This window comes from Lissotriton helveticus, chromosome 9 (genome assembly GCF_964261635.1).
Source record: "Lissotriton helveticus chromosome 9, aLisHel1.1, whole genome shotgun sequence".
Classification (NCBI taxonomy): domain Eukaryota; kingdom Metazoa; phylum Chordata; class Amphibia; order Caudata; family Salamandridae; genus Lissotriton; species Lissotriton helveticus.
In genome coordinates, this window is record NC_136070.1 from 924,523,724 (window position 1) to 924,548,865 (window position 25,142).

At 44.5% G+C, this 25,142-nt stretch overlaps 1 protein-coding gene across 1 annotated transcript in view; it reads left to right on the forward strand.

Annotated features, from left to right (window-relative positions):
• Window positions 1–25,142, forward strand: part of CAPNS1 (calpain small subunit 1) — a 149,088-nt gene that overhangs the window by 80,190 nt on the left and 43,756 nt on the right. Inside the window, exon 2 of the mRNA XM_078661115.1 lies at window positions 6,512–6,651. Coding sequence (XP_078517241.1) covers window positions 6,557–6,651 — 95 coding nt within the window. The 5' untranslated portion in view covers window positions 6,512–6,556. The remainder of the gene's footprint in view (window positions 1–6,511; window positions 6,652–25,142) is intronic.

Below are 25,142 nucleotides of genomic sequence, written 5' to 3' on the forward strand. Positions count from 1 at the left end.
CAATCACTCATACATACAGTCACTTATTATTACAACACTATCATATGCACTCATACACCTATGCAGACAGTCACACACTGCCACTCATCCATGGAGTTACTCACACACCAAGTCAGTCCTGTAAAGAATCAATCACACTTCCATTTCTTCATCTATACAGTTAAACACAGAACACCATACTTCAGTGACATCACTGATGACATCACTAATGACATCTGAAATGACATCACTGATGACATCTCAAATGACATCACTGATGACATCATGACACACCAATACCAGTTACTACATACGCACTCACTGATTCGTACGTCTACACACACATTCATTCATTCACCCATACAATTACTCATACATACAGTCACTTATTATTAGAACACTATCATATGCACTCATACACCTAGTCAGTCCTGTAAAGAATCAATCACACTTCGATTTCCTCATTTATAGTTAAACACAGAACACCATACTTTTCACACATATACTAACACATACTTACTCTCTTATACAATCACTGATACAAGTACACATTGATATGCACAGAGTCACACACCTCCCAGCCAGCCACACACACACTCAGTCTTCCATACATCCAGTCATTCTTCAATATGTAAAACGTATTTAAACTTTACAAAAACACACACACTAGATGATGTCATCAGTGATGTCATCAGTGATGTCACTGACCATGTCATGAATGATGTAATATGTGACATCATCAGCAGTGGATTGCAGGTGCGCGATATATAGTTAGTGCAACTAACTATATATGGAATTTCAATGGTTTTGTGTGAGTAAAATAAGGTTTTTTAAATGCTAATTCCTAACTATATATGGTCTATAACCTATGGTTTTTTCAGTGAATTTTCAAGGTTTTGTAAATGCTAATTCCTAACTATATATGGTCTATAACCTATGGTTTTTTCAGTGAATATATATATATATATATACTAAACATATGACCATTAATCGCTGATGAAAGATACACATTGGGGTGTTGAATAATCCAAAAGCTCTAACCTCACTATCTTTCATCACATTTTGATGGTGGATGTTGTGAGAAGAAATTATTGAATTAAATACATCACTAAAGACCTGCTTGCCAAGTTTGTGGAAGTCAAGAGATCAATGAATGAGGCGGTCAAGATGGATATGACTGGATTACACTTGGAGATGCTTTATAACAGAGCAGAGCGTGCTAATATATTTGTGTGTATGGAGATTTCAGATTGAGAGAATCATCCCAGCAGAAGACAAGATGTTGTTTCATTGTGGGATTTTCTTGCAAGGACAAAACTCACGAAGTTGCTGACTTGATTGCTTTGCCAGTGCTTGATTTTGTTTATGCTGTGTGCTCTACATTGGCTCCTGTTCTATGAATCGGGTGGGTGTCCTGCACTGCTGCTTCTGCATTGTGGTTTTTTTATTCGTGATTGTTGTACTTCTCATGTTCTGTTTTGAAGGAGACAGGCACATTGTTTATTTCTATTTTAGCTGTCTTTTGGAGGTGAATATGCAGTTGCTGATTATGCATACTAATCGTGAGGCAAGCTTGCACTGTTGTTTTCCTCCCTGAGCATGTATGTGCTTGAGGGTGGCGCTTGCAGTAAAGCATCCTATGTTGTACCTATTGCTTGCGAGGGAAACATGCACTGCTTCTGGTTGTAATTGTGTGAGTTAAAAGTCTGCACGCCACTGGCCCACAAGAGTGCTTGTGCAGTCGCTGAATCCTTTGCTGTATGCTGCCTATGAATTAGGTTTCCTTTGCTTGTGTGTGGCTTTCCATTGCCCCTGCAGTATTTGTTCTGTGTGTTCACGCGAAACCTGACTAAATACTGCTCAAGCCCCACCCATTTGTCTTTTCTGGTTGATCCAGAGTACTTCACTCTCGTTTCCACAGAACTTGGTCGCAGCATTCTGTCTGCTCGAGGTTGCCTGTATTGCGTCCATTGTGTTGCCTGTACGAATTTTCTTTGGTGTATGTATAGTTGGGCTTTCTACCCTTTCTAGCTGGAATGCAGCAAAATATCTCATGAAAGAGAAACGCATGCTTTAGGCACTGACTGGGCGTGGCAGCCTGCCATGTCAGAGGTTAGAACGTTGCCAGGTAACATTCCTTAGTGAGGCAGGGACTGGCCTCCTATGTTACACGTTGTCAGTCGAGTCACCTGAGTGGATGACTGTTTAATAATGACCCGCTGCTTTAAGTGGGACAAAAAATGCGGGGTCGGAGGCCTCTGAGAGGGATGTGGTCTAAGAAACATTCCTAACAAACCTCCACCAGATAGCCTATGTAGTTATGGGCACTGCCTAATATATATGAAATAAAGAATTGTGTGTTTTGCAGATTTATAAATGCAGTGTAACTGGACATAGAATTAACATAATTACTAACAAGATACAGTTTATATAGCGCATTACCGTGGGCCATATGCAGTTAAAAAAAAAAAAACAGACCAGGTTCATCTAAAAATAATTGGTGATCACTTGGATGTTCAGTTGCCATGTAATGGTAAACAGTATATACTGTGTGCCTTGTCCCTGTGTCTCACAAACCACTTGCAATGATGTTGCTTTGCACTTCGGATGTGTCAGGCACGCAAGTGGTGTGTGGGTGCCCAACACCCATTTTCAGCTGATGAAGGGCAGACAAAATAGGGCCCGTCTAAACTAATGGTTTTGTCAGTCTTATATTCCGATTTACCTAGCATTCCATTAAATAAAAAAACAAAGCAAAAATGCACACACAAATCCTACAAGGACTTTGGGTCAGGCTCTTTATTCCCAGGTCTGTTCAAAGTCATTCACATTTTACTGCACAGCATAGTGCAACGGGCAGCAAGTCAGTTCACTTCACCCACTGGCACTTTGCTTGGTTGCATTGTGCCTAATCACACATGCACAGCAGCCTAAAATTGTTTGAGTGCCTGGGCTTCTGCTTCTATATCTTTACCATTTATTTGTATATTATATATTTTTTCATACTAAATGTAAAAAAAAAAGAGTTCCAAGGCCAGACCCATTGCTTTTGCCAAGCTAGTATACTGAAGTTTGTGCTTTAGAATCTGTTGTGCAATGGAAACGTGATGGATGTTGGGGTTAGAAAGGATGGCGACAAACTTGGCGATAATCAGTCTTCTAAAGAGAAAAATAAATGGAGTTCAGAGTTACCATTATCGTTGGGCATTTCTTGTGTTTGTGGTTGGTAGGGGTAGACCTGTTGAAAGATTATTTTCCTTACATATACTATTAAAGAATGTTTGGCCTGCACCAAGGTTTCTTTGTATGAAATGTTTATGCTGTTCATGCTTTTTTTTTTCAAAACACTTTTAGGCCTTCTTGGTCAAAGACCTCTTGAAAACCTTTTGTAGACCATACCAATACTTAGAGCTTTGCATCCGCACATTGCGTACTATTGGTTGGCTTTCTTGTCCATCTCTTTTGCTTGCTTCCTACCTGATGGTTTTCCTTCCTGTTCTTGTTTGTCCCTCTCCTCGCGCACTGCTTCTTTACCATTGTTCTAATTGGATGATCTGTATCCTTCTACTGCTCCGCATCATGGAACTACTTTTCTTTTTCTTGCAATACTGTATGAGAGTGCTTGTTTTTTGTTGCCCCCCTCTCTGGTGTGTTGCTTCCCAATTGAAACCCCCCCACCCCATGCTTTCAATGTTTCTCCTTCCTTCATTTTTCACCCATTGCCTCCCATGTTCCACCACTTTCTTTTTTTAACCCCTACCCACCCAGCTTCTCCGTTGCTCCTCCGCCCACCACCGTTCCACAATTGCTACACTGAAACCCGAAATTTCCATTATGTTTTTTTTAGTAGTCCTTTAAAAAAACACAGCTATGTTGTAAAGCATAAAGGGAGAGGACAGTATTCAAGCAGCAGCAAAACTTCGGACTACGAGAAAAAAGTCTTTTGTTTCAATGTTATTGGACAACATAGGCAAAGTTTCTGATTTTAAAATTTCTTTATTTTCAGCCATGTAACAGTAACTCATGTGAATAACAGACATGCAATTTACTGAGTTTTTGGACACTTCTACTGCATTAAATTTAAATATTCACATTGTTCTAAGATGGCATCTTGCTCGTGCTGCGGATTCAGAGCAAGCCAGTCGGACAGTCGTTTGGCTATGTCAGTGACCAGTCATTGTGGCCGCAGAGCACTCCTAAAGCTCTCTTTAAGGGTGAAGATCCAGTACATAAAAAGAAACAAAGCACTAGTAAGCCCCATGTGGTGTTGAGAGAGATGGTGTTCTGAGGCTACAATGCTGCCACTATCTTGAATTGGGTTTCATTTTCTGCTTTCCAGTATGAAACATGGAATCAGTAAATATACAAACTTTTTACTGCTCTGGGTTAGATGTATGTATGTATATGTATAGGCATTTATATAGCGCACTACTTACCCGTAGGGTCCCAAGGCGCTTCGACCGCTGCGAAACCCTTCCTGGCTTCCCTGAGAGATGGTCCCTTAATGGGTATCTCCAGGGTGAGACCAGGCATCCCCGGCGGTCTGGTGGGGCCGTTAGTGAAGATGAGGCAAGCTAATGCCCAGAGTTGCCGAGTGTGAACGCTGATCAGAGTGGGCACCGAGGCGAGAGAATTATCGAGTCCGCTGACCCTGGTCCAGAAACCTGCCGCGCCGGGAATCGAACCCTGGTCCCAGGCCGTCCTCTGCTCTCGGGTCTGCCGCCTCTAACCAGTGAGCCACACTACTTCACTACAGATAGCATGGTGACTACTGGCAACCTGGTGTCCCACAAGCTGCAGCATGCAGTTGCTCACAGTGTAGCGTTGGTCGCCTTCACCAACCAAGAGGTATTGCTGAGTCTGAACTGGACATTAGCTCTCCTTACTGTGAGCCTCCCATTGACTGAATATCTAAGAAACTATGCTTCAGGGTACGGACAAATACAAGAAGAGAAAGGAAAAAACAAAGAATAAGAAGTAAGCAAATGAGACCGACAAGAAAGCCGATCACTGGCATGCAATGGACTGGCCCAGAGTACTGGTATGGTCCATAATGGGTCTTGTACAACTAAACGTAATCAGTAAGAGACCTAAAAAACAAGCATTTGCAATGCAATAGATCTCGCAATTTCGAGATTTTGAGCTGTTGGCATTGTAAATGGCAGTGCCTTTTATTTGTGTTTAAAAACCTGCAATAATAAAAGGCATTGTCATTAACAATTGGTCAAAGTTTCTAAAATGCAAGACCCATTTGATTGCAAATGCTTGTTTACAAGCGTCCCGTGCTGCGCTTTCACGTTATTAGAGGCCCTGCCCCTTTCTTTAGACAAGCCATGTCTAAAGAAAGGTCAGCGGCCGCTATTAAAGTGAAAGTGTGGTATGGGGTGCTTTTACCTCCAAAATGCTTGTTTGTCAAGTTGACAAACAAATGCTTTTGTTTTTGTAAAAGCGCCCTGTGAAAGCACGCATGGCATGCTGAATGTTGCAGGAAAGCATGTAGGGCCTGCAGTTGAAAAAACCGTTAAAGAAAATAGTGCTTACAGACTGAAGAAGACTACTGTGTAACAACTGATGTAAACGGCCAGTCCTCATGGGAGGTTACAAATGAAGACAAGCCGATACTAACAAGCCTATTAAGGGATCGGTAGCCAGTATTTACGAAGGACAATGTCACAAGTACAATTACAAATATGGTCAGAGAGTGAGGGGGCTTCAAGTCCATACACCAACCCAGCATGGCTCTCAAAGCAGCGCATACGCTGCCCAGGCTCGACCTAAGAAGTGGTCTGTTTTTATGGCTTGGTTTATTGTAGCACTTGAAGAGACTTTAATGTGATTGGGTGCCTCGATTTTTTTTGTTTTGTTTCGATAGATGCCTTGGTGATGCTTTTTGTTTAGGTGTGAAATTCTCTAGAAGGGCAGACCTTCGGAAATTTGGGGGTTTGACACTACAGTAAACCAAAGATAGTGTGTTTATATCTAAATAAAATATAAAAGACAAATCATGTGCATTAAAGGCGAATACATTGTACGCTGCTCTTTAAACAACAGTCTATTTTTCAGAATATATTCAGTTTTTAGGTAGATGTTGCCGGAGACTCTGGATACAGGGCCACAGCGCTTGCACCTGATTATCTTTGCAGAGAACACAAAATATCTTGATTCATCCTAAAATACGAACAAAAATTGTGCTAGAAAATTTAAAAAAAATTAATTTGCTGCAAGACGCAAAAAAAATTCATTTTAACACTACAAACTGCACACACAATGATCCCAACTTCAGAACTGTAACGTTGTTTACAGTTCCTGAAGATGATTAGAAATTTTTTTTTTTTTGTGAACATGGTGGAGGAATTAAATATACAGTATTGAGTATTAATCTCAAAAAGTAGAAAACCTGAGCCTTCAGTAATGCAAATGCCAGTTCCTTGTGTGTGGTTTAATGTTATGGGTGACCGGAGATTTTATTGATGTTATTTGGGAATTACCTAGTTACGTTAACAAGACCCTCCTCTTCCCTTCTTTTTTTCAGCTCCTGCTTGTATCCTTCTTGTATCTTTCATCCTGAGACGCCATAATGTTTCTAATAAATAGCTTTATGAAGGGTGGCTTCCCCGGTGGAAGTGGTGGAGGAGCAGGAAACATGATGGGGACTTTCATGAACATCATCAGGTAAGTGGCCATTACCGTATACAGCTCTAGCTTCCAGTTGTGGAATTAATGTGCCTTCCTCCTTGTTTGCCACTCCCCTAAGCTCTTGTTCCTTGGTTTTGTAACTGTTCGTTCAGTCTATTGCTGTTGTTTGACTTTTTTTATTTTGCCATAATTCTTGATTTGTTTTCATAAGACATCATTACACAATGCATCAGGACCACTCGTTAACAACTGTAATCAATTACTGCCCTGTCTGCTGCCAACGGCAGTGCAGATATAAAAGTAATAGCAATTCTGCTTAAATTATTGGCATCTGAGAAACAACTACTGCTTTGCCTTAAATTTAACAGAAAAAAGAACCCTTTGAGCGCACCGTGCTGTAGGAGTAGCTGAAATATTGAAAATTACAGTGACGTGTGAGTACAGTGTCGTGTTTTGACCCATCCCCCTCTTACAACAGTCCTCATCCAAGCCTCCACTGCCCTTCCCCTACGCATACCCATGCCCAGTATACCACTACACTACAATGCGTCTGATGCTAAGGGAGGGTGGTCGTCTGCTCAAGGGCCCAATTTTTCAAGGGAAGTATTCCATTCTGCATAACCCGTGCCTCTTCATCCAGTCTGCACCCCCCACCACCACCACCAAGACCACGGACACCTGACATCACGCCGCGTTTTGGCCCATTTCCGTAAATCAGCCACTCGGTTACCTTGTGTTAGTGCTCTTGCGGCCTTCCATGACATTGCAATATGTCGCTTAGCAAGCACCAATGCGAGGTCAATAAACCATGACACATTTGTTTTTAGTGCTGGTCATTAACCCCAACAAACGCAGCGAGGCATCAGTCTGCCCGAGAGATCTGTTGCTTGTCTTTATATTTAATTCTCTTGCATCCTGCCAGTTGTTTTACTCCTCGCTGAGTCCGTTTCTACATGTGTTTCTTGTTTCGCCATTTTCCTAACACTATTTATCCATTATGTTTCCTCAGTTTTAATTCTGGGGTCTTCTGATGATATTTTGTCTGTTGGTCACATTCCTAGCTCCTTTGGTTTGTTCCTTTCCTCTGTTCTTACCTCTTTCCCTTATTCCTCTGATTTACTGTTACTCTCCTTTTCGCCCTTGTCATCTCATTCATGATTCTTCTATGTTTTTTATTTTCATTTTACTTTGGTCTTATAAGCAAATCTACCATATATTTTCCCAAGCTCACTGCTATGCCCCTGGTTTTTCCCAGTTCTCCCCTTTTGTTCATTTGTGCCATCTTTTGTGTCTATTCCTTGTTCTCCCATGTTTCCTGACTTTTTGTCTGCTTGTCTTTATCCACAGTGCTTATACAAGTTAACTGTCTCTTTCGCCTTCCATGACTTTACTCCTGTTTGTCCATCTCTTTAATTAGCTAACTTGCTCCCTATTTTAATCTTCTTACTAGTTATCAATTCTCTATTAACTTCACTTTCGGCTTGTGCTACTTATGCTTATCCTGCCTGTTTCCTGAGCAAGCAGTCATCTGTGAGGTCGAGCTTCCCAGGTAGTGTGAGGACCCACAAAATGATGGGGCTGCATCATCACATCTCCCAACCCCCGCTTTTTGGCCAAAAGCCATTGGAAAAGCTTAAAGGCCTCTAAGGCAAGCTTTGCCAATGCTGGTTCCTAATGCTCATGGATCTGTCTGCCTTAAGTCAAATTCTTTCCTTTATAATTCCCCCCATTTATATATTTCCTTTCCTACCCTGTTCATGTTTGCAACAAATTTATCAATTGCATACTGTATAATGTCTTTTACCCTTTCAAATCAAATGATGCCTCTCCCGTGTGTTACATGGCCTTGCTTATGACCTCTAGACTCTGTCTCTATCCCGATTGTCAGCAAAGGTACCTACAGCTCAATTTTATTTACCCACAATGAATCTATATTTGGTTAATTCCTAACTATCTAACTCTAAGTATGTAATCTAAATGTGTTATTTTCCCCTCTGTATGTTTCCTTCCCTGTTGCCTTAAAACATGAAAGAATTCATTGTACCCTCACCATGTTGCCATCTGTGCCCATGAGCCTAGAAGTAATTGCACTTTGCGGCATGTGCTAGCAACATAAACAAAATGGGGTCCAATTTAGTTTTTGGCAGACCGGTTACTCCGTTATAACGGGGACGGATATCCGGCGGGCGGGATATCGGTCCCTGTTGTGACAAAGTAACCTGTCCGCCAAAATCTAAATCTGGCCCTTAGTGAGTGGTTCCTGCTGTCAGGTTACTGGATTTTCTTTTTTATTGCTCTGCTTAGCTCCGAATCTCTTTCCTGACATTTTTAGGTCTTAGCTAGGCAGCGCATGCGCTGTCTCCTTGAGACATGCTGTATCTACTCAGTGGACTTCGAGCACACCATTCGCTTTTCATTAGTTCCTGTTCGTGCCGTTTGTAAATTCATACATTTTTTTCGTGAATCTGTTTTATTAGGCCCTCATTTGGTGTTTGGGTCCCTCCCGTGGAGACTGCTCCTGTTACAGGTGGTCTTACTCTTTATGTTCTTTTGTGCGAACAATTTCTTTTAGTTTGCCTCGGTTCGTGTTTGAGGTTTGTACTTTTTTTTTTTTGCCCTACTGACTAAAACGTGATTATCTGATTTTAGTTTGCCTGGCAGAAACTTTCAACATCTTCATACTATCCCCGTTGTCGAGGAATCCATAGCTTTTTAACATTTTGCAAGTTGCAAGGCATGGATGAGGTTTTAACATACTTAACGTAAACCTGGTATCTGGAAAAACGTGGCTGTCAGCACCGGGCGTGCAGTGCTCTCTGGAGAAAGGCTCCGAGAAGAGTTGTGGCTATGCGCCTCGATGTCAGAGGGGACCACAAGGCTGATTAGTTTAATCTGATCTGTCAGAAGCAAGTGCATGCTCAGAAGGCAAACATCATATTAGTTTTCCCTGACACGGATGAAGGGGCGTTGTAAAGCAAACAGTTACCTAAAACTTGCAGGGCATATATTTGAATTTTGCCAGTGCCCAAGTAGCCTTTCTTGCTTTTATAACTCCCAGTTTTGGAAAGCTAGCCAGCAGAGGCATGCATGTGGACGTAGATTACTGTGCTCAGAATTTTAACGTTTTTGTGGATGAGGAGAAAGATTAAAAACAAGGATCCAAATTAAGCAGTTTAGCTGCCATATCTTGTTAGAGCGGCACAGATGAGGGTTGTCTTACAGAAAAACAGTTGAATGAAAGTGTTCAGTAAGTGTGTTTTTTGTGAAGCAGTGCTCCTTAATCCTTGGAGTTTGTTTTATAGCTCAAGAGTTTTTTTTACAGCTGTGCTGTCTAGCAAAAATCCTGATTTATTGGGGTAATTGAGACCACAACATTAAAACCAGATGGAAAACACCTGCGGGCAGGCTGGTATGTTATTCCTATGAACACCTCTGTGTGAAAAAGGAACCGTGGTGCTCAGAGTATTCTTGTGCTTAATTTGCAAATTTTAATAATCCCATTCTCATGAGTGACCAATCATTAATATAGTTATAAGTGACCCTCCGCGCTCCGGGTTTTATGCGTTCAGTAACTATATGGTACATCTTTGTCTCGTTTGACGTATCAATGACAGGCATGTCATGTTACCATTTTAAAGGTTATTATTTTTGGTTAATAGTTTTCCTTTCCAACCTTCCTTGTCATTTTATGAAGCTGCTCATCACTATAAACACCAGAGTAGTTTGCACCAGAGTACAAAGGCTACAGGAGCTCACTATGAACATTTGATTTGAGGCCATCTTACACGCTGGTACCCATGGGTACAGCATTGCACTGGCAGGACCGAAATATCTGCTTCTGTTTTGATAACTTGTTTAGAAACCAGGAGCACCTCTTGCAAGTCACACCGCCTTCCTTTTAATCACCACCTCCTTCACTTCGCCATTTGCTATCTATAACCCTCTGACATTCACTGTTTCCTGTACACACCACCCCTTCTGGTGTTTTTGATATCCTATTTGTTAAGTCGGCCATATTTTCTTCTCCTGCTTGAATGCCGTAGTTCACAAATGGAGTAGGCAACAAACAATACTCACATATTGATCTTCAGATTCTAGTTATGTCTGCAGGTTGGTATGCGTTTCTCTTGCCAAATGGGCTTGCATTATTGACTTTTGTGTGCAGATAATATGGATTGCTTCCAAGAGACCTCTTGTAATGACCTAGTGTGCTGCAAACGTGTGTTTCACCCAAGGTACCTTTTAATGCCTTAAGGTACACCAACATTAATCAAGAGCATGCAGATTTCAGCTTGCAAGGAAATTACCTCTTTAAAAAAAATAATAATAACCGGAAATACTGTTTTTTCTTTTCTTTTTCACAATGGTTATTTTTTTTTTTTAATCCTCATTAGCCTTTACGCCACCCATTGTTCGATTGTTTCCGCCCTGGGCTTTTATCTCATATGCTGGCTATAGACTCGGGCATATGCGGCTCTCCAGCCAGCACTGGGCCAAAATCCTCTGTGCCACCCTGTAAAGACAATGGCACAGCCCTACCGGAGGCCGCAGCCCGGTCTCCGACTCCGCCTTCACGAAGGACGGACCTGCACAACACGCCTGCGAGATAGACCAAGGCCTTAATCATAGGATTTTTCATTTTGTATCTTTGTTTCTTGCACTATACCGAGGCGAAGGCCCACTCCTTACCCATAGTGTTGCAGAAAAAGTAACCAAAATCTATGCTTCTTGTTCGTCCGACCTTTGGAATCTAGTGTTGCAAAGTATCTCATGCTCTTTAACTAGTCCATAAGTGTCGGTGTCGTAGCTTCTACCCATACCTTACAGATTTCCCTACGAGCTAGCAGAACCCCATAAAAAACTAGCTTTGCTTGATCGTTCATTCTATTATCATGTAAATCGTGTCTCCCAGTAATAATTAATTCAGGGCTTACCTCTATCGTGCAGCCAATTGATTGTGACAAACAGTTGCTTCCCGCCTCCCAAAATTCCCTGATGTTCAAGCACTCCACGAACATGTGCAGGTCATCCACATTTATATTTCTGCATTTTGGGCACTCAACCCGTCCACCAGCTTTAAACTTTGATAATCTACGGGGAGTCCAATAGGCTCTATGGATAGTAAACAGAACATTTCGCCTTAAATTTGCAGATTTTACTGTTTTATAAAGTATAGTCATCATTACTTGCCATTGGTTTTCTGTAGCGATGTCCGGCAAGCAATCTCCCCATAACAGTTCCGGCAATGTGAACGGGCCATCTTCCATCTCCACCATTGCCCAATACCATATCGCAACTTCCTTCTTGAGTGATTGTGGAGAAAATATTTTGTCTTCAAAGTCATTCTGGAGGCCAATAACAGTGTCCGACTTGTTTGCCCAACTTTGCATCTGCAAGTATTTAAATTTAGATAACCCTTTACCCCACACCTGTGCCCCTTGTATCCAGCCAATCAACTTTCCCTCTGGAAATAGGTCTCCCCAAGTTTTTACTCCTGCTATTTTCAACGGGACAGCCAATGCATCCTCTGCCCAAGACAGTGCTCCTGGTGTGTCCCAAATGGACGACCTATATCCATAATAACTCAACTTTGCTAGTTTCCTGATTTTATACCAGAGCTCTGCTGCTTCCCGTAGAGTTTTCAGTTTCACTTTTTTTTTTTTATTTTGGGTCTGAAAATTTATACAAGAATCCGTCCTCATCATAGTTACTCGAGCTTAACATAGCCAAGAAGATATGCCCTATAGTTGTGGCCTTCGGTGCTCCCATAAGCTCTCTCAATTTTTTTTTTAAACGAAAAGCCCAGTCATATAACAAAAAATCTGGGGCTGATAGCCCGCCCTTGGCCCATCTTCTTCTAATTTTCTTCCAGGATAGGCGAGATCCCTTAGAGGCCCAAATAAAAGATTACAAAGCGAGATTTGTTCTTTTAAGCCCCTTCTTATCAAAGTCCCAGGGGATTGTTTCAAACAGAAAAGTAAGCTTTGGTAAAATCACCATTTTAATCAGGTTAGTACGGCCAAACAGAGTAAGAGGTGTAGATGACTCCAACTTCGCAATATAGCCCCTATTTCTTTCTTTACCCTAACAAAAATTATTTTTGTTAAGTCCGCTATATTCTGCGTTATTCTCACGCCTAAGTATCTCATCTCCTTCTTGCATTTAATGTCTTTAGTGTCCAAATTCCATGCCATTAGCTCTGTTTTACTCTCGTTGATTTCATACCCTGAAACCTTGCCAAATTCTTTAGTGAGCTTAAATATGTTTCCCATTGACTCTTTCAAGTTTGAAGTGAAAATAATATCGTCCGCATAGAGACCAATCTTCTTATTCCACTCGCCAGCCCTGAAGGGGGCTATTGTATCCGTAGCTCTAATCCTACTGGCAAGCGGCTCTATATACAAATTAAATAATAATGGAGAAATCGGGCATCCCTGGCGCGTACCCCTCATTACCCTAAAAGAGGGTGTCAAAATGCCGTTAACAAGCACCTTGGAGGTAGGGGAGCTATACAATGATAGCAAGGTGTTAGTATAGCTTGGACCTAATCCTAGATGCTGAATGAGTTTCTTCAGATAAAGCCAATTCACACGATCAAACGCCTTGGCGGCATCAAGGGCAATAAGAGCAAGAGGGAGGTTAAAAACTGTTGCCATGTCTATTGCGCCAACCACTGAGAAGGTGAGTTCTTTTAAATATCTACCCTTCATGAATCCCTTTTGGTCCTCGTGAACTAAGTGCGAGATAACTTGACTCAATCTATCGGCCATAATATAATGAGGTGCTCATCCTAGGATCTTCCCCCTCAGCTTGGGACAACTCTTGGTGGCCTTCAGCTCTGGGCACAGCACCCCCACCCACAGACCATGCACGTAACCTTGGCTTCATCCTAGACTCCTCTCTCTCGATGTCCAGACAAGTCAACGCCGTCTCGTCCTCCTGCTTCAACGTACTTCGCATCCTCAAAAAGATCTTCCGCTGGATCCCCCTCGAGACAAGAAAGACTGTCACCCACGCACTGGTCACAAGTCGACTGGATTATGGTAACGCACTTTACGCCGGAATCACAACAAAATTACAGAAAAAACTCCAGCGCATCCAAAACGCGTCAGCAAGACTCATATTAGACATCCCGCGCCATGATCACATCACCGGACATCTAAAAGACCTCCACTGGCTTCCCGTCAACAAAAGAATTACTTTCCGCCTTCTCACCCACGCACACAAGGCCCTCTACAATCTAGGACCCGAATGCCTCAACACTCGACTGTCCTTCTACAAACCCACCCGCCAACTAAGATCGTCCAATCAAGCCCTCGCCGCAGTCCCGCGCATACGGAAAGCCACCATGGGTGGCAGATCCTTCTCCTTCCTGGCTGCCAAGACCTGGAACTCACTCCCCACCCATCTCCTTCAGAAAAGAACTGAAAACCTGGCTATTCGACAAATAATTGAACCCCTTCCCCTAGCGCCTTGAGACCCTCTGGGTGAGTAGCGCGCTATACAAATGCCTGAACTTGAACTTAATTTTGGTAAACAATTTATAGTCATTATTTAATAATGATATTGGCCTGTATGCATCTAAGTATTTAGGTGATTTGCCGGAGTTTGGGATCAAGACTATTACCGCCTCATTCCAAGACTCCGGCATCACTGTGTCTCCTCTAAAGATATTATTAAATACTCGATGTAAAAAAGGAGCAATTGAGCCAATCAGTGTCTTATAGACCTCCAGAGGAAGACCGTCTGGCCCTGGGGCCTTACCTCTCACCATTCTTTATGGCTTTTTCCACCTCCATCAGTGAAATTTCTGAATTCAAAATCTGTTTGTATTGGATTGGCTATATTAACTGTGACCATGCTATCACCTCTTGTGGATCTGGTACTAACTCCTCCTTATAAACCGTGGAGAAATGTTCAAAAAAAGCTTCTGCAATCTCTCCACTGTCTGTAATGGCTGTGTCTCCTTCAGACCCATCCACTCTGATTTCCTTGATAAAGTTTCGAACCAAGTCCTTCTTTGGTTTCCATGCCAGAAGCTTGCCACACCCCTCTCCATAACTAAAATGTGCCAGGCTGCTAGCATCCCATCTCTCTTTGTTTCTGGCTGCAAGAACTGTAACTAATTCAGCCTTCAGTTTTAAATTGTCGAAAATGGCCTGGTCCCTTAGCTGCTGCTCATTTTCCCCCATGATCCTTGCCTCATGTTGTCTGATTTTTTTCTTCCAAATCAGTAATTCTTCTATAATATAACCTTCTCTTCTTTGCCCCTAATGCCCCCAGCCTCCCCCTCAAAAAGGCCTTACACGTGTCCCAAACCACATCTAGCTTGGCAGAATCTATGTTCGCAGTCAAAAAAACCTCCAGTTCGCCTTCTACAGTCTCCATGGCTTCTTGATCTAACAATCGTACGATCTAATCTCCAAACCGGGTTCTGCGTTTTTTGGCCAAACGTCGAATGTAAAAGGATAGCTGAATGATCCGATAGATGTATGCCTACATGACTGATACTTATAACATGCTCCACCATCCTTAAATCTAACAGAAAGTAATCTATCCTTGACCTATGTCTATACTTTTGATTATAGTATGTGTAGCCCACCTTCTGGCCTGATTTGATATGCCAAATATCGCACATTCCATACTGTGTTAGCAGCACCTTTACTCTGTTAGACATCTTAACATTCCTCTGCGCTCTCTTTCCTGAACGATCTAGGTCTTTATCCATGACCGTATTAAAGTCTCCTGCCATAACAATATTGCCAGAAAAACTTAATAATTCGGCTGCTAATTTGTCCAGAGGTCCCAGTTCATCAATATTTGGCCCATAATATCCAACCAGGACAAGATCTTTCCCAGCCACCGTGGCCTAAACTATGAGCCACCTCCCCCCAGGATCTGCCGCCATAGCACCAAAAGAAAACTGCACCCCTTCCCTAACTAAGATTGCAACCCCTTTAGTCACCATAGTCTGGGGTGTATAATACTTATAAGCTATCCACTTCTGTGTTCCAAACATATCCTTGCTTTCTACTTCATTTAAATGAGTCTCTTTCAAAATAATTATATGAGCCAATGAGTCTTCCAAATATTTGAAAATAATCATTCTCCTGGATTTCACCCGTAGCCCATTGACATTCCAGGACAAAATCCTTAATTCTTTCGTATTAGCCCCCGTCATTCTTTCTAAAAAAACAACTAATCTTTACATCGCTGGTGGCCCTTTGGCCTCTGAGGATTATTTTTTTAATCCCCCCCCCCCTACCCATCCCCCCTCCCTCTGGAAAACCCTTCCTGTCTACCCATGGCCATAGGCCTTGTGAGTGCGATGGTGGTGGTGCTTCTCTAGTCCCGAGTAGTCTTATACCTTTGTTGTCTTAGGCCTATAACAAAGGGAACAATTATGATCCCTAATTTAGAGTGGGTGCATCTCGTGTCATCTCTGCACATCTCTCAATAAAGTCATCCACATCCTCAACTGTACGGAAAGAGTGCATCTTATTTCGCCACATAACTTTAAGAAATGCCGGAAATTTAAGCTGAACTGTGGCACCCAAGTTCCTTAGAGGCTCCATTCGCTTTCCCATCTCCCATTGCCTGTTCGCCGTTACTGGGGACAGATCTGATCTAATTTCTACTTTTGCTCCGTCAACTGTTAAGTATTTCTTTTTCAAGGCAACTGACAAAATACTCTCTTTTAGATTATATGTCAAAAAATTAATTAAGATTTTCCTCGGTTTAGTCCTATTAGAATTCAACCTAAAAGGATCTCGATGTACCCTCTGTATGTCAGCAAAAATAGTCTCCTCATCCATCTCTAGCTCCAACTCTGTGCTCAAAAGATGCGCCACATATCTTTTTATGTCTGTACCCTCGCTGTTTTCAGGCAACTTCAAGATTTTTAAATTATTACGCCTCTGCATATTTTCTAAGCGCTCCATCCTGTGCTCTATCTCGAAATTTAATCATCAATTTCCTTTTGATTGGTCACGACCTCTTCGCAGAGTTTCTTAGCCTCTTAACTCCAGAGCCTCTGTGCGCTGGCTTAGTTCGCTAAACTTGGCCTCTAAACTGTTACATGAAGCCTGAATGCTTGCCTGATTAGCCTTCACAACATAGAATCCTTCATTCATATTTCCTCAGAAGGGTGACTATATATGTATCTGGATTAGCCTCATCTTGCTCAGGCAACCCTGTTTCCCCCAGAGTGCAAATTGTCTTCTTTTGTTGAGGGTTCCTGCGTTTCGCCTGTGACCTCTACCTTGCTCTCAGCCACAGTCAAAGGCTCCATATCTTCACTGCCCGAGATGCTTATTGCAGCCTTAACCACCTCTCCTCCGTCAGCCATACTCTACTCTCCTCTCCTTCTCCCTGACTCAAGCCTCCCGAATCCTCCCCTAGAACCTGGTACCTATTGGGACTCAATGGAAGGATCTGGCCTTGCCACCCTTGCTCAGAACTCACCCTGTCGATGTTCGGTCGCAAGATTAGCGTTTTTGGGATTGTTTTAAAGTATGTATTAAGAGAAGGGTAAGGAGCTACTTTATGCTTTGTTTTCTTGCTTGAAACTACGTTGTGACGCTTTAATGACTTGCCTTGAGTCTGCCCTTTCCCTCCTTTGAAATTTTCTGGCTGTTTTTGTGAATCTCCCACCTCCGCCATACTTGCTGCTGCCAAGCCTGCGCTCCTTAATACATATGCGGCCCTCCCCGAGTCCGCCCTCGTACCTGCGGTGTTGGCATCAGCTAGAGGAGACGATTTGCTGCTCCCTGCTTTGGCGTTTATAGCGTGTATTTGCTCCAGTCCTCTACCACGGCCGCCACCAGCTCTCAGTGCTATTTTTGCTGCTGCTCGTCTCTCCCTTCCTACCTCCCGGGCAGCCCTTGTCCAGCCGACTGCTACTACTGCTGCGGGACTCGCCTCCCCCGCGGCGCTTCCACCATCGACTAACCCCGCCTCCAGGGGCTCGCTGCCGTCCTCGCCTGCTGGCTCCGTGGCGTTCGTCTCCATGCAATACCGCTGCTCTAAAAAAAGACCCGAAACAAAATCCTCCAAGATTCTTCAGCAGGCCAGCCCAACCCAGCTAACGAGCTTCAGCTCCGCACTCCTGTCGATGCCAGTATCCTCCGAGCGAAGAAAACTCTCTCACACACAGATCAGCGCACCACCACCTCCGTGCACTCGCGACCCGCAACTAGCCGGCCGCCATGTTTTCCCTCCGAAAGCTGGACATTGTGATGACGTGCAGCTCTTTTTCACAATGGTTGTTTGAATATAGTTGTTTTACCCACATGAAGTTTGAATACTTCATCTACAAACTGCACCACAGTTCCAAGGCTTTTTCTGCTTCATGGATGTGAGGTTGGCCTTTCCATGAAAGCCAAAGTGTGACTAATATCGGAGCACATTGTGATTCCCCGCCCCCCTCTACCCCCCCCCCCCGCCCGCTCCCCCGTTTTATTTGCTAAAGTTTTCTAGATCTGCTCTTCTGACCTCGGTGAAACTGCCTTTCCATTTAGCGTTGTATTCCGTGTAGCCAAAGCTGAACCTACTGGCATGATCCAGAAGTAGACTAACTGGACTACTGACACACAGACCATTTATTCACGGTTGATGCTTCAGGTTGCGCCGGTGTTGCTTCTCAAGAAAATCTCTTGGTATCACGTTCATTTAATAGCTTATTGGTGGTAACCCTCTCAGTCTACAAAACAAGGGATGTTACTTACTGTAACTTTTAGGTCGTAGCCTACCAGACAGCGTAGCTGACTAGTTTGCTAAGGACATCTTGGGGATATTCAGAAAGTTGACCTAGGAAAGCATTCCGCCCGTTGCTTACCATTGGCTTTGTGGTTTGTAACTCACGTTTTCTGGCTTTCTATTTGCTGGCTGTATTTGTTTTAGGCTGTCCAGCTCAACTTCATCACTCCCATTGACCAAACCTTGTTTACTGTATTTATACACAAACTCACTTTCTGTTCTTATCTTGTCACATTTGATGTCCCTTCAAATGCAGAGGTCGAAAGTCAGCCATTGTCTTCCAGGAAACTTATTTCTCAGACTTAAAAGTGAGAGGGTTATGAGAAATCTGCTGGGGTCTGCTCGAGGAAGGCTGTGCAATGTTCTGACCACCAAATCAGTACATTGGGGGATGACCTCTACCCCAATCTACCACACTGCATTCTATCCCAGTCTAACCCACTCCCCCAATCTACTCCACTCTACCCCAACCCTTCCCAATTTACCTAAGCCTTTCCCAATCTACCCCACCCCACACCAATCTACCCTACTCTGATCCACCCAATGTACCCCACTCCAATCTATCCCACCCCACTTTTCCACACTTTACTTCAGTTTACCACATTCCACTCCAATGTACCACACTCCAATATACCACACTCCGCTGAACTCTACCCGTATCCTCCTGACTCCACTATTCCCCAATCTAGCCACTCCACTCTACACCAATCTATTCAACTCCAATCTACCCCACTCCACTCTGATCTACCCCACTGCAAACTACCTCACTCCAATCTATCCCACTCCAATCAACCCCAATCCACCCCACACCAGTCCAGTCTACTCCACATCACTCCAGTCTGCCACAATCTACCCCACTCCATTTTACCAGACTCTAATCCACTCAATCTACCCCACTCCACTTCATCGTACCCACACTCCACCTAACTACAACCTACCACACTGTACCCTAATCTACCTTGTTCCACCCCAATTTATTCCACTCCAATCTACCCCAATATACCCCACTTCACTCTATCCCTCTCCCCTCCAGTCTATCCAATCTACCACTCCAGCATACCCACCCCTGTCTACCCCTCGTCAATCCAATCTACCCCACCCCACTTCTGTCAACCTCACTCAACTCTGAACTACTCAACTATAATCTCCCCTACTCCAGTTTACCTTAATCTACCTGACTCACCCCACTATACTCCAATCTACCTCACCCCACTTACTATTAGCCAAGCTGAACTGCACCCACACTGGTATGCAACATGGCTAAAACATGTTGCTGAAAGCCAATAGCTCTTGTATAAGCAAGATATATTGGCTTTGCCAATGCTTGTTTTACATGCACTCTTAAGAGTGCATGTGTCTCCAGTACCTCCCACCCTCTTACAGTCCGTTCTCTTACCCCCACTCGCTCTGTTGCTGCTCCCTCAATCCTTCCTCCACCTCCTTCGTGCCGCTTGTTCCCCTCCGCCCTCCTCCCACTGTCTGTGCTCCCTTCCCTGCACCACCCTCGCTTTGCTTTTCCCATACTTCCTCCTTCCTGCTGTCCATTATTGCCACTCCCTCCCTCTCCACATCCCTAGTGCTGCTTCCCCTCTGTTGCTCCCTCTCTCCTCTCCCTCCCGCCCCATGTGCTTTTTTTTAACACATTGAGCGAATAATAAAATTGCTGCACAATGTAGGCTGCATCGTGGCTCTGTATTTTTCTCCCATTACTTTAAGCCATGTTGCACAACAGCCACGCTGCTGTGCAACATGACCAAGCCAAAAGAGCTCATGTAGGCGAAACCTTTTAACGTTGCCAATACTTGTTGATATATAAGGGCCTTACGAACATTCACTTGGAGCTGCCTGATCTGTTTTACTGTTAGTGATGTGAGGAGGAAGGTTCTGAAGGTAGTATATGTATTGTTTACTTCTAAGGCCTCCTAGTTTATGCACAACGTTTTCAATTGGGTCCTTTTCTCCAATGCTAGTGTTTGGAGTTCTGTCCTTCTAATGCTAACAAAACTATTGTCCGCATAAACTCTGACAGGGTGTCTTGTTGCTGCAGCAAGACCCACCTCAACTGCATTAGAAGGAAGTTTGTGCTTAGTGCAGCTGCTGAGATCAGGCACATAGTGGCAATATTGGCAACCCTCCCCATCCCCCCCACAGTAATATCCTGGAGAAATAAACAGACAAGACGCCTTCTTTGTACAGAAAATCTGCTGCAGGTTTATTTGCATAACAAATATGCCAACATGGTGGGTTATTTTACGGGCGATCCCAGGGCAGACTGCCCCTCGCCACCTGATGAGCCGAATTACACTGTGGCCCTGGCCAACCGGTGTTTGTCAGTTTTGGGCGAGGGGATAGCCCAAATCACACACCTTGGCTCTTAAAAGTACGCCAGTAAGTCCAGTTCCTAATTAGTAATGTTGAATAATTGAGACTGAAGATGTTCACTGTTAAGGGTTTTTTATATCTGTAAAGGGTTTTTTATGTCTGTAATCTGAAACGGTTTATGGGGTGATGGATGTTAGCCTCGACCTTGGGAGTAGGGCATGCTGTTGGACTTTGGGAAACCATGCATTAGTTCCTCACGGACCAGACGTCTCTGCAGAGGTAAAACATTTTTAATATTAAAAACAAAACTCTGCCTTTTCCACGACAAGTTCAGAGGTGCAACATTCAGTTTACAGGACGGACACGTTATAAACAAATTGTGCACCTAACCCTGCTCGAGAGAGTCCTCGCGGGCGCAGGCTGCCTCATTTCCTGTTGCACGTGCATTGTGCATACCACAGCCTGTCCTGCTTTGCAGCACCCTGCCCCAAGGGCTTGGCTCCCTTCCAGGCAGCAAGGACCGCGAGGGGGGGGATTGAATTACTATTTGAATCACATTTTAACTTCTATAAAAAAATTTTTTTTTTTTTACAAACCGTATTAAAGCGTTGCTTTTTGTTGTGGGTCTAGAAAACCTGGTTTGGATCACGCCTCCAGGCTACAAGTTTAAGAGCGTTTTTCACCCACAACAATCCTCGCGGTACAGAGAGGAATGTATATGCACATGGACATCAGCTCATTAATTCGCTGAGGATAGCGGAAGTGACATCACTGATTATTTGACCCCTCGCCAATGACAGCACACATTTGACTCCCAGGCCCACCTTTATCCCCTCAAGAGCCTCCTGATTCATGGTGCTGGGACCAAAGTTAAGAGCAACGAGGGGACACTCCAGAAACAAATGGGGCTCTTGTGGCCGAGTTTCCACTTCCTGTCGTTGACATCCATAATAACATACGTTTTTTTGCAGTTTTAAATCATCGTTTTAGTCTGTGTCTGAATGCTGGCCTGTTCCAATCCTAGTGAGGTTATTCGGCCTTTGTAGGATATCTGAGAAAAGATTGTCTTTGATTGGCAGCCAGGTTTGGCCAGTGGCAGTTTTCGAGCTCCTCTTTGCAATCGTTGTAGTGTGCATTGATTGTGCACGCGCCTAGCTGATGCATATGCCCTGGATCTGGTGGAAACTATCCCCAAACGTATCCCTCTCGGAGAGTGTGCGAAGATACGGATGATCATGCAGAAAGGTCCCTTGATCTGCTAGGTTGATGTGTGGATGATCAATAAGGAAATGCTTCTTCGCAGTTCTGCTAGAGGCCATATTTAAATTGCCAAGTATTCGGAGGTTTTAAGAACTCAGTCAACTGTGTTTGTGCTGTACTCACAAAATTTGCCCTCCATGTTATTTTTACCTATTTCTGAGCTGATTGAGCAGACCTGAAGTCTACTCAAACAAGGAAGTTACTGTCACTCCATTGCTGACTAAAGTTTTGAAGAATAAAAATTGTATCACTAAAAAAAAAAGACAGTTCATAGATCGAGGAGTAAGCTTTCAGTGATTCTGCACAACATGCTTTATAAGAAGTTAGGTATAACTGTACCTCCCAGGTTCTAGAACAGAAGTGGCTTCTGTCACTGTTGGTCAATTTTAATATGATTTAAGTATTACTTCCTTTAGGTAATTTATGAAACCAAAACATATCTGCTTTTTAGCTCTCGGCTAGCCGCGCGGAAGCGCGTCTCCGCCGAGAACCTATTGCTGCCGTGTCTGCTTCCCAGGAGACAATCCTGGCCACGCGCATGGCGATTTGAAACTGGCACGCGAACGCGCGCTGTGGCCAGGCGCTGTCTCCTGGGAAGCTCGAAACACCACACACGCATGCGCATACACACAGACACACACACAAGCGCCCATGCACGCACATACATACAGACACCCCCCCACACATACACACACACACACACACAAGTGCACCAAGGCCCCTCCCCCCTCCCTGCCGCCGTCACCGTCGCACACATACATACATACACACACGAGCATACACACACACACACACAGAGTGCACCAAGCCCCCCCAGCCCTTTTGAACTTACCTGGCCAATCTCGGGGGACTCTGCTCTCAGCACGCGGCACGCAACCTCCTGCTGGCGCGGCCCCGGGGCTCTCCACCGCTCACAGGAGCCCCGGGGCGCGAGACGCATTGACTCCGCCTGCCTCCTTCCGGTCCGGACGCGGCCCCGCCCCCGTCACAGGCGACCTTGCCTGACTTCCGGTGCGGCCGCGGCGATGCAGATGGGTAAATTAAGGCAATTTACAAGTAAGTGAAAGCAATCATACACCTTACGTTCTGCTTATTTGACAGCAGCTACACAGTGGCATGCCTGGTAATCACCCAGCTCATATGTCCATTACAAAGAGGTTGCACTTTAATTATGCTTGCTGATCAGCGATATGGCTTCTAATGCTTTTTACAGTTCTCTCTCAATCAGCATTGTGCATGGCTGCTTTGGATTGTGTTCACGGCTTCATCATGAATACACGGACCAAAGCAGTGACACACAGAGCTGACAGAGCTGCCTATACGCGAGGTCCACTGTCAATATGCTGTTTGAACCAAGCTTGCCTTTAACTCCTTAGCCGATGAGGCTTGTCGGAGCCCAGTTCTAAGCACGTTTCTTGATGTTTGGGACAGCTTGTGTTTAAGCATTCATAACTTTTTGTTGTGATATTTAATGTCCCTTCCGTGGAACCGTATCACGGTTCCAATTTCCCGGGCGTTCTTTGAGGCACAGTTGCTTCGGCAGTAGAACTGTACACACCTGTTTCTCATGTACAGTGCATCTTTAATAAAGGAATTGAAGTAATCCTACCGCCTAAGTGTGTTCATCTTCATGGGTACCCGGAGGTACCCTCAAAACACTTTTCTCCATAAAAAGTATCTAGGCCAAACATGCACCTTGTTTTCCCAACATACCAGTGATTCTTAATGTGCTCAGGGTTTGTGGATTTTGGAGAGAAATGGGAGGAAGGTGTATGTTTCTTTTCTGAATATGGCATCAGCAAAAATCCCTACCACTCAGCGTTCCCACAGTTTTCCCGGTAAAAAAGGTACCCCACCACTGTGTGGCTGGGCTTAGCACTTGTGGAAAGAAGAAGAAATGAAAACTGCGGCCTTAAGTCAATAAGGTCTTTGCATGGTCCCTGGTTTGGTTTGTTCCTGTCACTGTTTTGTTACATTTTCCTTGTTGTCTAATGGGCTTCTGCCTTCCCATCGGGGAGAAGGAGATTGGGGTAAGTGGGGGGTGGAAAAACTTCTGGCCCATTAGGGGGCGGGGGCCTGACCCAATGACTGGGCGGGTTTCCCACATTCATTTTCTTTATTAGGTCTCGGCTAGCCGCGCGGAAGCGCGTCTCCGCCGAGAACCTATTGCTGCCGTGTCTGCTTCCCAGGAGACAATCCTGGCCACGCGCATGGCGATTTTGAAAATGCAACGCTCGCTGGGGCCAGGCGCTGTCTCCTGGGAAGCTCGAAACACCACACACGCATGCGCATACACACAGACACACACAAGCGCCCATGCACGCCCGCACATACATACAGAGACACCCCCCTGCCCGCACACATACACACACAAGTGCACCAAGGCCCCCCTCCCCTCGCCGCCGTCACCGTCGCACACATACATACATACATACATACATACACACACACACACACACACACACACAAGTGCACCAAACCCCCCCCAGCTCTTTTGAACTTACCTGGCCAATCTCGGGGGACTCTGCTCTCAGCACGCGGTGCGCAACCTCCTGCTGGCGCGGCCCCGGGGCTCTCCACCGATCACAGGAGCCCCGGGGCGCGAGACGCATTGACTCCGCCTGCCTCCTCTTCCGGTCCGGACGCGGCCCCGCCCCCGTCACAGGCGACCTTGCCTGACTTCCGGTGCGGCCGCAGCGGGATTCCGGGGGCATTTTCTGTTGCTCCCCCTCCCCCTTTTGCTGCTGCTGCTTGTTATTAATGTGAGCGCTTCTCTTATGATGGGGGTGGAAGTGTCCTTGGCAAGCGCCAGAGTTATTAGCTCACTAAAAATAGACTGGCTGATGTGCATTTCTGCTCACTAATTACAGGGTCTGGGGGACAGGAGGGCTGTACTGCTCAGTGGCTATCACTGGTTAGTGGCCCAGCAGTGGGCATTGCTCATCACACTCATTGCATGTTACCCGTACTAATTACAGGCTGTGGGCTAGTCACTTTTTTTTATTCATTCAAAGCCGATGGGAGTGCAGTGCTTCTCAGTGACTACAGACCCGTAGCTGGACATCTCCGCTCGTTGGTTAAAGACTCCAGGACGGACATATGTATAGTTCTTGTGCGCAGTCCTATGTCATTGTAGAATAGAATGATGCTACTAATAGGAATTTGAGGAATTAGTATGATTGATACGG